General features: G+C 32.0%; 1 protein-coding gene across 4 annotated transcripts in view; it reads right to left on the bottom strand.

Moving 5' to 3' along the window:
* The window catches only part of LOC106873750 (sodium- and chloride-dependent GABA transporter 1), a 227,901-nt gene that overhangs the window by 20,198 nt on the left and 194,357 nt on the right, over nucleotides 1-13,346 (bottom strand). For all 4 annotated transcript variants that reach the window (XM_089365878.1, XM_089365880.1, XM_014921248.3 and 1 more), the window contains 6 exons: nucleotides 12,560-12,802; nucleotides 11,078-11,212; nucleotides 6,047-6,215; nucleotides 5,224-5,277; nucleotides 4,105-4,276; nucleotides 55-216 (listed from right to left, as the gene is read on the bottom strand). In XM_089365878.1, the coding sequence (XP_089222004.1) occupies nucleotides 55-216; nucleotides 4,105-4,276; nucleotides 5,224-5,277; nucleotides 6,047-6,215; nucleotides 11,078-11,212; nucleotides 12,560-12,659 (792 nt within the window). In that variant the 5' untranslated portion in view covers nucleotides 12,660-12,802. The remainder of the gene's footprint in view (nucleotides 1-54; nucleotides 217-4,104; nucleotides 4,277-5,223; nucleotides 5,278-6,046; nucleotides 6,216-11,077; nucleotides 11,213-12,559; nucleotides 12,803-13,346) is intronic.

Below are 13,346 nucleotides of genomic sequence, written 5' to 3'. Positions count from 1 at the left end.
CACTATCAGAGAAAGTGGGGGGAGAGAAAAAAAAAAAAAAAAGCAATAACTTACTGTAAAGATATCTTCAGATGTAAAATGACTTAGTTTAAAATCTGGTATTGTAAAAATAATTCTCAGCATTTCTTTTGTAGGTTCTTGATCTAAGCGTGCAAGTCCATAACCTAATACAACCAGTGTACAGGAGATTGCAATAGGAGTAACAACAGCTAAAATCTGAAAGTAAAGAAAAATATACCTTATAATGTCTAATGATATAGTTGCATTTTTTACTTTTTTTCTTAATGTCATGCTATCTTTGGCATATATTGATATGCATTTCAATGATTAACAATATCAAATGCTTCAATGCTCTATTTAACCCTTTTGTTACCATAAACTGGATCTCTGTCAGTTATGACGATGAGGGTTCCAGTTGATCCAATCAACAGAACAGCCTGTGGGTGAAATTAACATGCAAGTGGTTGAGCACTCCACAGACACGTGCACCCTTAATGTAGTTCTCAAAGAGATTCAGCGCGGCATAGAATATGACAAAGTTGCCCCTTTGAAATACAGGTACAACTCATTTTTGTCAGCTGAGTGGACTGGAGTAATGTGAAATAAAGTGTCTTGCTCAAGGACACAGTGCACTGCTGGGTATTGAATTCAGGACCTTATGGTTGTGAACCAAATACCTTAACCACTAGGCCACATACCTTCACTTTGTTAACATATTTCTCTGAAAATACACTGCCTTTATATGAATTATTTATCTTGAAAATATTAAAGAATTTAATAAAATAACTGACATTATTAAGATGGTATTTGAAACATAAATTAACACAAAAAATTTTAATAGAAAGTTTTAATTTAGATCACTTTAAACAAGAAAGACCAGAGTCAATGTCAAAAGGCTTATATTAATGGTAAGCTAACTTATTTTTATCACTGTTTATATATCTCCATATTTGTGTCGCATAATTGGTGTAAGATAAGAATATCTATTTATTTTGAAATAATCTTTTCTACTCTAGGCACAAGGCCCAAAAGGTCGATTAGATTGACCCCAGTACACAACTGGTACTTAATTTATCGACCCTGAAAGTATGAAAGGCAAAGTTGACCGTGGCAGAATTTGAACTCAGAACGTAAAGACAGACGAAATACCACTAAGCATTTCGCCTGGCATGCTAACGTCTCTGCCAGCTAACTAAAGTCTGACCATACACCATTTTATTTCAAATAACTTTTTTACATTAGTTTTTTCTTATGTTAGTATGGGTTGGAAGATTATTCAAATCTTGATATTTGCATGACTCACTGGAATTAGAAATGATAGATAAATTTCATATGTATGCATGTGTATATATATCCACATGTGTTGTCACATCTTATTGAAAATAGCTGTAGCCTGTGTTATATAATTTTAATTATTTCTCTCTATATTTGCAGACATAAATTGAAGCTCATAATAATGAAAGATGTACGTCTTCAATGTGTTATAGCAGTTAATAATTTCAACAGGGAAAAGGTCCAAAATAATTGTCTTATTTTAATTAAAGCAAGGTTAATTGGCAGACCACAAACTAAGTTTTGGTTAAGAAAATTAAATGAGAATATGAGATCATGAAAATTCCAGTAAGATAAAGGACAATGGTGATGATAAATTTCATGATAGAATTTATCATATATTTTCTAATATTCATTTGATGCAACATTTATAGCCTACAAACCAACAAAAACACTATGAAAATAGATGTATTTTCTACACCTACAAGAAAATTGATACTGATCAATGAAAATCATTTTCACCAGAAGGATTTTATCAATAAGCAAAATTACAGACCTTGAGATTCAAAGAATCTCAGAATGACTTTAGCTGAAACCAGTGGACCCAACCCTAGCAATCATTTGCTACAACATTACTAATAAAAAATTTAAAGCTTATTTTTTAGACAATCACTGAAGAAATGCCTATATTTGAAGTGGATACTATCAGAGGTCCATGATCCAAGAAATTTCCATTTTCCAAGTTCAAAAGTTCAATGTTTCTATGTGGTTACACACAAAAGACATATTTCATTAAAATAATAGCTATATGTTAATATACATGTATATTTCACATACTAAAGAACAGTATTGTTTCAAAAATCGATATTTATCAATAAGGGACATAGAAAAAAACACACACAAAAATCAACAAAAAAAAAAACTCACCTCAGATTTCTGAGCACAAAAGAAACAGACATTTGCATTAATTTTTTATGTCTTATGTAACAATGATATTAATGAACTAAAGAATCGATTCTCATACAAAGTTTGTGTTTTCCTATCATTTTCTAAAAGTTACCAACAAAACAAATAATGTAGCTATCTTTGTTGTCTACACCTCAATCAATGACCAAAAAAAAAAAAAAAAAATTCTATCTATGGTATATGTTTGTCTGAGATAGCAAACATCTCATCTAAAACTTCATATTCTAATGGAAAAAAAAAAAAAAAAAGACCAAGATAGAATGAACATATGATATTGAGAAGAATTTACCACAATTCAGTTCCCAAAATCTTGGCTTTTGCAAGACAATAGTAATGACTTTTCACATCAGCACAGGTCTATAAATTGAGAGAGAAAGAGAGAGAGGATATTGCTGATTGAATTAAACTTGGCATTATTTCACGTTATTTTTATTGACTCAGAAGTGATGAAGGCAAAGTTAACTCCAGTGGGATTTTAAACACAGAATGTAGAGAAATGACACCTGAATTTAAAAACTGCTAGATATTGAATTTATTACTCTTTTTTTTCTTTTTCTTTCAGCTATTACCCTGCCTTAATTCTAGTAATGATGATAAACTAGAGTTAATTTGTTCTTAAAATGCAAATGACAATTATTTTGACAACTTTTAGATGAGCACAGAAGCACCTATGCAACTATATTTCACTTAAGTCATATGAAATGAAGTACGAAAGCAAAATTAGGTAAAATTTACAGTAATGGAGTGAATTATTTAGAATAAAGCTATGCTAAATTTTCCAGACATGTATCTTTCTCCTATACTATATTTCAACCAGTTCATTCTACTATAATCATCATGTGTGCTGTGAAGTATTTATGTCATGGCTTAAACTGTTAGACAAAAATCTCACCCAACTGTCTTAGAAAAGGGAAAGAAAGATATATTGGATAATGAAATAAAAAGGATGGTCACGATTGGAACACTTTTGATCATAGATATACTAAATCAAAGTTGACTGGAGGCTAAACAGCAATAACAATCTTTAGGTTGTTTGGACACCAAAATTTCCTTTCTAACAATTTTTAACACATTTAACCATTAACAGACTGTGACATGTAGGGGTGAGGGACATTGAAACCCAGTGTTAGAGTTCAAGAGAGCTGCAAGACCTTAGGTTAAAGATTAAACACAACTAAAGATATGCTTAAATGAAGGAGTCAGATCCCTAAATATGACTGAGACTAAACTGATTCAAACATACTATAAATAAAACGAAGAGGTTAATAATCTGAAGTGGTCATATTAAGCTAATGATAACTCATCTTAATAGTGCATATATATACATACATAGATAGATATACATACATACACACATACATACACACACACACATATATAAACACACACTGCAACTTACATATATTTATCTGCCTTGATATTGAAAATAGTTAGACTGTGAGACTGAAAATGATGAAAGGGGAAAAAGAACCACAGCAAACAAATTGATTAGAGATGAAAAGATCAGCTTTATGTTTTACAACAACAACAACACGCAAAAAAAAAATTACTATTATTACTCTAACCAGAACTTATATATTAACACATAAAAGGGAAAAGAGCAGCACTAGTATCAGATATTCTATTTGATGCTAATATATGAAGTGGCAATTTATTACAGCAAAATTACCTTATTGGATGAATAATTAAGCCTGTAAATCACTTTCTCCAGAAATTGTGAGAAACTAATACAGTTCATATGATTGATGACTTCTTATCAGATGTAGGAGTGAAGAAATATAACTGTCATACAAATGAGGAAAAATATTTATTTCAATAACAAAGTAGGTAGAGTAATGAAGTAGTTATAATTAAAAAGGTACTAACCCAACCAAAGACACGTCCGCCGAGTGCTACCATCAATAGTACCAGGAGCCAAACTGATGCAGACGCAATAGGCAACATAGGTACAGTCATCCGACTGACTGTCTCTGTGAATCTCCAATGCGGGAATCCATGAACATGATCGATACCATCAGTAATCTGCCAGAATTCAAACCTGTGGAAAAAAAAAAAAAACTGCTTAGGAACATGTTGCTTTACTGATATATATTCATTTTTTGAAAAACTTAATCCATACAGCCACAAATTCATAGCACATTGAGAATATGACAGTCATTCTTTTCTCAAGGGCATCACTGGTATGTTTGAAATAAATTTGAATAAGAGAATTGAAACCAGTATGTGCTGTCAGCTCAATGGAAGATTACATTAAAATTTTTTTTTTTTTTTTTTACAAGAGAAGCAGGGTAGTATTCATAACTGTGTGATGCCTTCCTGAACTGGTAAAACTGAACTGCAGATATTCAAATTAGGCATTTAGTGCAGTCTTGTCAAATGCTTTTAACAGAATGAACTATGTGAGAGGCTCTCAAGGACCAGGTGATGTGTTAAACTGAGCAGCATACTTGGACTACTTTCCCCTCAACCTCCAAAATAAAATAAATGACTAAAGAAGAAGAAAATCAATTAAAATATACCAGGAAATAGATATATCTATGTAAAATATTTTCATTATACATTTACAAGAAGTAGTAACTGTGACTTCAAAGTCTGAAAAAAGTATGATAAATATGTACTCTACAAAAGGTACTGAATAATTCCTCAGTTTAATACTAAATTGTTTTTATTATAACTCAACGTTAATAAAATATTTTCTCAGCAAAGGAATAAAGTTTATGAGGAATGAATCAAACCTATGTTCAGAAATTGGCAATCAAGTCTGTTGGTTACTCACTGAGAAAGATGTAATAAACAAGCACACTGCTAATTACATTAAACTAGACTCATAATTTAATGAAGTAAATTATAGAAAACGAAGCGAAATTATACAATTATGAAGAAAATAACATAACTGCTGGTGAAGTAAAAAAGCTAAAAAAATTTAAAATAAATACTGTTAATATAATATAGAAAATATAGAAGAGTTAAAGAAATAATACTAACGTATAGAATTCATATGCTGATCTCTTTGTCATTTCTGGCAAACCAGTTATAGAACTGCAACAAATTGAAAAATAGGTCACAAAACACCTCTATTTCAATATAAGTAGTAGGGAAGACAGAAAAAAGTAACACAATGTTCATTATCAAATATTGATTTCTTTTCACACTGTTGTTTATGGCACCTTTCATCTGATGAAATCACTAATCAACCTGTAGCAGAATTATTGTAGTGCTCTAATTAAGATATGATGGTAGGAGATGAGAGAATATCATCATTAATGTAGTTGTAAAAAGGTTAAAAAAAAAAAAGAGAAAAAAATCGTGTCATCGCTTTTGTGATAATATTTGGCCAACATAATTTTCTTTTTTGTGCAGCCTTCAAAATTCCAATGACCTACAAGCCACACACTTCTGAGAGCCACGATGTAATTAAGAATTACTATGTAATGCCTGCTTTGATCCGACGGCTCAATCAATGGAACTGTTATATTATAGTGCAAGTAGCTGAGTAACGCACAAATACATGTATCCTTAATGTAATTCTCAGGCATACCTAGTGTGACATTGTGATGAAGCCAACCTTTTGAATTACAGCTCTAGTTCATCCAGTGAGCTTCCTCACAGTTTTTGCTAACCTAATTTCACTCAAGAATATATAGAAGAAAATACTTGCTAAAAGTGTTATCACTGTGAGATTGAAACTAAACCCTTCTCTCATGACAGAGAAGTGGAATATTTAACCCTTCATTCATGCCTGTTGCGATATAAAATAATACTAAAGAGTTCCATTATAAAATAGGGCATATACTTAAGGAAATCTTACCTTACAACACCTGGAGAACAGTAATTTGTATTCCATGAATTGTCACAAGTACCCCATAGATATGGCTGCTGTGCTACAGATATGAACATATAACTTGCCACTTCTGCTACAACAGGACCTTGGTATATACAAATTAACATTAAATGCACTAATGCTGCAATGCCTACACCTGCAGAAATAAACAAAAACAAAAAAATAAGAAACATGTACAAAAAGTGAAGCATCAAATTTCACAAAAAACTATTTTGGTATTGATTAAGCAATATATATATATATATATATATATATGTTTTATCATTCTCAAACAAGAATGTTGTGACAGTGATTTCGAAGTTTCTGGACTGCCTGATGATGGCTTAGCAGGCCAAAACATTGAAGTCACTGTCAATCTCCAATGCGGGAATCCCTGAACATGATCGATACCATCAGTAATCTGTGTAAGTAAGTTCAAGAAACAAAGGAATGGAATTAGATATTAGAAGTTTATATAAGAAACTGAAACATTATTTATATTAGACGGATATTTGTCCCTCATCTTGTTTGTTGTTAACACGTTTCGGCTGATATACCCTCCAGCCTTTTTCAGGTGTCTTGGGGGAAATTTCGAACCTGGGTTCTCCTTCCTAAGGCATTTTTCGATATTATTATTATCATTACTATTGTTCAGGTCACTGCTTGGAATCGAACTCGGAATCTTGGGGTTAGTAGCCCACGCTCTTAACCACTACACCATATACCCATGGGTATATTACCCTATGGGCATATTACCCCATGGGCATATTACCCCATGGGCTACTAACCCCAAGATTCCGAGTTCGATTCCAATCAGTGACCTGAACAACAACAATAATAATAATAACATCAAAAAATACCTTAGGAATGAGAACCCAGGTTCGAAATTTCCCCCAAGATACCTGAAGAAGGCTGGAGGGTATATCAGCTGAAACGTGTTAACAACAAACAAGATGAGGACAAATATCCGTCGAATGTAAATAATGTACATAATTCCTCATCTCTTAAATATAGAACTGTAAGAAACTGAAGCTCTACATTATGAAACTGCTTTAATTAAAAAAATTGCTGTAGTATGCAAATCCACAGAATACAAATTTTTAATAGAAATAGATAAGATTTTACTGTACTAACAGACAAAAGGATGTAAATAGCATTGGATCTCAGACCTAAATGATGGCTATGACTGTGTGTGTGTGTGCAAAATAATTACAGATAAATTTCATTTGTAAGACTTTATCATATTTTTGTACTTGTTTCATTTATGAACTGCAGCAATGCTAAGACACTGGCTTGAAGGGTTTTAGTCAATAAAATCAACTCTAGTTCTTATTTTTAAATCTGGTACTTATTCTATCATTCTCCTTTTGTTCAACAGTCATGTAAATGGGACATAAACACAACACACGCAGATGTATATATGATTGGCTGCCACAGTATTTCTACATAGCAAATTCCTTCACAAAGCATTGATTGATCCCGGGCAATATTCAAAGACACTTGCCCAGGGTGCAGCTTAGTGAAAAACTGAACCTGTAGTTGCAAAGTGAACTTCTTAACCATATGTATATATAAACTTAGAAAATGCAAACTCAGAAGTGAATTGCAATATTACTGTGTAGATTTAAAGAGGTTAATTCCCACAAGTCATAGCAATTATTAATGAATCCATAAGACAGGACTAAAAGCAAAATTCAAAATAACCAAGCAGTTACTGATCACATATAAGTGAATGTATTGATTGCATGAAGGTTTGTTTTTTTAATTCCTTTTCATTTTAAAATCAAAATCATGGAAATTCAATCACAACATTCTAATTATAAAAAAGAAGGAAGGAAACTAATACCAATAGCAAAAACAACTATTTATCAGTTACAAAGTGGACTGCACAGGTTTGATTTTTTCTGAAAAGTTAATCATGTAAAACTAAATGACATTATGTTTAAAATACAGTTAAGTATTCTTTAGATTAACATGAGAATCTGGTGCAGAGGCGAGAGCACTTTATGATATTGTAGTTCTTTGTCTCAAAGAGACATGTCTGAATAAAACAATCTATCTGGCTACTGTCAATGCATTAGTAAAGTTTTCTAAGCTTACATCTGCTCTGACTTTTATAACATACTAAATCACATTTTCACATGTTGGCTTGTTAAACAATGAGTGAGCAGCTTGTGGTTGCTAGACCTGCCAAAAATCTCCTTCAAATCTCACCCTACTGTCTTAAAAATTTAGAAGAGCATGGAACATAGAGTCCTGGGAGCTACCATAGTATGAAAGAGAAAAAAAAAAAATGGAATAAGAGAGGTCTCGGCTGGAATACCTTTTATCGTAGGTCAGCCGAATCAGGATTAACCCATGGTTTTAAATAATCATCAACATGCATTCACATGTGCACATCAAAATTTACCCAACTCAACAACATAAATTGTTTTCTAAAAGAAACCTTGATCAGACATCACCTAATGAATTATCAATTAGTACATATATAAATTATGAGTAATCATTGCAGAAGACAAGGGTGTCTAGCCCAATCAAAACTTATAGGTAATTTGATTAGAGTTATGAGATTTATAAGGAAATTTGGAGACTGGCAACATTATTTTTTTTAACAAGCAGAGGAAACCTAAGCATGAAAGCAGAATATGGTGTCTTGTGATGATGAGATTTTGTATACCAAAGTTAGGAAACCGAAGACATAAAAGCTAGGTAATAATTATTATTAACTGAACCATGAGGAAATGTTTGGAAAATTACGAGTTTTTGTAATTTTAAATAAAGTGTCAATCAGTGATAGGGGGTTTCAAAAATATCTACCAACAACAGAAAAATGGCTTTTCTCAAGGGAAGAAAATTGGCAATAGTCCAATACTGGTGTAATCTTTGCAACAATAGTACATTGGCATTTCAAAATGACTGATTATGAAAGCAAAATTTAAATTACATTAACTATAATGTCATAATGGATAGAATTCCCAAATCTTGTTATAAAAACTCAGACAGCAATAATGATCATTTGAAAGAAATTGTTCATTAAATGAGTTTATCAAACGTAAATTGAGAGTAATAATAGTATAGCTTCAAGCTTTTGTAAATTCAAAAGAAATCTGGATACTTTCTGTATTTGTGATTAGCAGAGAATCTTTATTCATAAAACTAGAGATATACAATAAAAATAATACATTAAATTCAACCAGTCTTTGAAAGGGTATTATTAGATATGCTGCCTCTCCAGGTTAAAAAATAAAAGAAAAAGGTTAAGGATAATATGAGCTTGGTTCTGTAACTCCTAATAATAGGAGGCACTAAAGTAAAAACTTTCATTTCTTGTAATATTAAGAACCAATTTCACTTCAAGCAATATTTTGGGGAAAATTTGGCCTCAACACAGTAAAATAATGGGACCAGTTCGATAAAACAGTGAATAAGCAGCTTCTGTAATGAATTAGAAATCTGTGATTGGTAACTAGTACAACTAGGTTAAAAAAGCTAGTAGTGATTAGAACATAAACTACTAACCCTTTAGCCAGTAAACCAAAATCACTCTGAATCAGCCAACTACAACCTTTCTCAGAAGAACAGATCAGTGGATAAGAAGAAAGACTATGCTACACAACTGAAGCAGTTAAGAAATAAGCAATGGAGGAATGAAAATAATTTTAATTCTTAGCTTTATTTTAGATATTCTGCTGTAAAGCAGCAAAATCATTGATTTGTTATCCTGCAGTGTAAATCATATGGAAACAAATTCTAAAAATAAGTAAACAGATAGCACTTTTAAAATCACAAAAGTGCTATTAATTATTTGGGAAGCATTATAGAGAAAATTGTCTAGTTTTATCAGAGAGAGAGAGAGAGAGAGAGAGAGAGAGAGTGAGAGAGAAAGAGAGAGAGAGAGAGAGAGAGAGAGAGAGAGAGAGAAAGAGAGAGAGAGAGAGAGAGAGAGAGTGAGAGAGAAAGAGAGAGTAAAAGAGGGAGAAAAACAACAAATTAAATAAAAAATAATTAAAAATTTTACAAGAAAACAGAACACACAAAATATTCAAACTTGAAATTTGTTTAATTATATTTTACCTGTGAAAAAAAATTTCTTTGAAGAAAACCTAATTTTTTTTGTGTTTAAAAAGCCAGTCTCAAATTAAAAAAAGAAAATGGAAGTTTATAAGTATATTAATATTTCTTACTTTTTCATTTCAAATACAAAACTCTTGATATTAAAATAATAAATTCAGAATAACATTTTGTTGATAAGGAAAAATGGTAAAACCAGTCAAACTAATCTATTACATGACTGGTATCTATTTTATCACTATTAGAAGAGGAAAGACAACTTAGAAGAATGGGACTAAATATTTTATTCTTTTATACTTTTACTTGTTTTAGTCATTTTGACTGTGGTCATACTGGAGCACCACCTTTTAGTCGAAGTAATCGACCCTTGGACTTATTCTTTGTAAACCTGGTACTTATTCTATCACTCTCTTTTGCTGAACTGCCAAGTTACAGGGACGTAAACACACCAACATCAGTTGTCAAGTGATGGTGGGGGAACAAACACACAAATATATACATATATATGACGGGCTTCTTTCAGTTTCTGTCTACCAAATCCACTCATAAAGCTTTGATTGGCCTGAGGCTATAGTAGAAGACACTTGCCCAAGGTGCCATGCAGTAGAACTGAACCTGGAACCATATGGTTGGGAAGCAAGCTTTTTACCACACAGTCACGTTCATTATTATTTATGATCTGTTAATAATTCTTTCTAATGTTGGCACAAGACCAGTAATTTCGAAGTGAGGAGATGAGTTAGTTACATTGTCCCCAGTATTTAACTGGTACTTTATTTTATCAACCCTGAAAGGAGGAAAGGCAAAGCTGACCTTGGCAAGACTTGAACTTAGAACATGAAGAGCTGGAAGAAATGCTGCTAAGCATTTTGTCTGAAGTGTTAATGATTGTGCCAGCTTATTACCTCATAAATTGTTGATAATGATGATAATTATTAATAAGCTTACCTTTCCATATAGGAAAATAGGTTGAGAGCATTCCCACAATTCCTTTTTGTAAGTGTCCCCCTAACTTCAGCTGTAGAAACAAGGGGGGAATACAAAGCACTGATAAAAATATGAAATGAATTATCACTGACAAATCTGAAATGGAAAAGAAAAATAATTTAAGATATAATCACTAACAGATTGTTATTTAATTTGATTACAATAAAACAGAACACTACAGAACATTACACAAAATTATTTATAATATTACCAGTGATTTCATAAAGTCAACTTTGTTTTGAGGATTTAACGAACTCTAGTATATTATTTGTAAAAATTTTATTGATCCTGAACAAAATCAGAGAAAGATTAAGGCCCAGTAGAACACTGACATACCAGTTGTCAGCTGTTTACAATCTTTTCTACTACTTTTTGCAGGAGCCATTATTCACTCAACTTGCTAGAAATAGGGAACAAATTTCTCTTTAAAAAAAAGAAAAGGTAAGACACAGATAATATATTCCCAGATACATTATGACTGATAAAAAGACAAGAATGGTCACAGTTGGAATGCCTTTCCATTAATGACAGTTGGATCTGGTTATGATCTTAGGATCAAGAATAACTTAAAATCTATAAAGGATATGTAAAATGACATCCTCACAAAGAAAACAATTTATGTTGTATTAATGTGCTAATGATGTTACTATTTTTTTCTCATTAAGGACAGTCATTAAATTTTAAGCAAATGGCAAACTAAGAAAAATAGCTTGAATTACCAGGAATCTCTTATGTTCAGTGTTGATACATCAGAAAGAACAAGAAAGGGAAAGTCAATTTAAATAATAATGATAGGTTAACATAAAAAAAAAAAAGGAAACAAAATTGTTAAAGGAATCCAAAAATTTTATCTTTTGCTGGTTTTAGGACTGACTAACATGTTGTAGGACTGACTAACAATTCTAATGCTTGGCATTACAATTTAATATGGAGATACAACCCATCAAATCTTCATCATCATTGTCATCTCACCCCACCCTCCAACTAGGGTGGCTATGTACTTTCTCAACTGCAAGATACCTGTTTCTGTCTCCTCCTGCTCATACTCTATCCTCTCATCACATAGTACAAAGCCACCTTCCTCAATATTACTCCCCACTCAGTTGAGGGGTCTCATTTTGCAAGTTACTTGAGGACTTCACTGCTGCTGGTGCCATGTAAAAATCACCCAGTTCACTCTGTAAAGTGTTTGGCATTAGGAAGGGCATCCAGCTGTAGAAACCATGCCAAAGCCAACAGTACAGCTTAATACAGTCTTCTGACTTGCCAGCTCCCGTCAAACTGCCCAACCCATGCCAGCATGGAAAGAGGACATTAAATTATGCTAACAAAGATACACATTTGTTAATTTAGCCTTAAAAAAGAAGGAAAAAAGAAACCATGCAAAAAGTTTTCAAGATGATTTAAAGACATTTTATAAATTTTAGATCAGCTGGTACATACCTTTATGTATGTGAAAGAATGAAAGATGAATAGGAAAAATTGAGAGCAATGTGAACTCTACCAAATTCCATTGTGGTTTATATGTTTCTCCATCAGCCATACTGAAATGATGGGAGTATGTTTACTTGGCACAGATTAGCAAGTTTTGTAGGAGGTTTAGTGTCCCCCAAGGTCAGTACTTGCTTTTTACTGACACTTGGAGACCATCAATTTGACATTAGTAAATGCACTTGTCGACAGCACCTGTAAATAAAAAAAAAAAACATATGAATATATATATCAAAGAACTACAAAAAAAGTTTTTACACTCATTGAAAATATTGGTTTCAATTAGGAGGTGCAAAAATGCAATTGAAATTTATTTGCCAATATTTATTCTGCAAAAATAAGTATTATTATATATACTAGAAGAAATATTGCCCCCCCCCCCCCGGGCGGTTTTCTGCTAGCCCCTTGATAATATTTTCACATTTGATTCCCAATTCCAAATAGTGAATTAAAACTTAAAAAGAGAAAGTGAAAGACTTGGCAAATGAAAATGGAATACTGTGCAGTGAATGCAATGAATATCTAAATTTGTGAAGAATTGGATGCAGTGAATGCAATGAATATTTAAATTTGAGAGAAATTGGAGTTAAAAAAATTCAATAAATTTGAGAAATCAAAATTATAGGAAATTTCTTAGAACATGAATTTATAAAAATATTTCCAGATGGTCAACCCTTTAATAATTGCTTTCTTTTAGTAATTGTTACATACCTAATTAATAAGCAGCTTTCTCCATTAT

The sequence above is a fragment of the Octopus bimaculoides genome, chromosome 18 (genome assembly GCF_046866305.1).
Source record: "Octopus bimaculoides isolate indiv1 chromosome 18, ASM4686630v1, whole genome shotgun sequence".
NCBI classification, from domain to species: Eukaryota; Metazoa; Mollusca; class Cephalopoda; order Octopoda; family Octopodidae; genus Octopus; species Octopus bimaculoides.
Note: the sequence above shows the minus strand (reverse complement) of the source record. Positions and strands in the feature narration are given on the sequence as shown.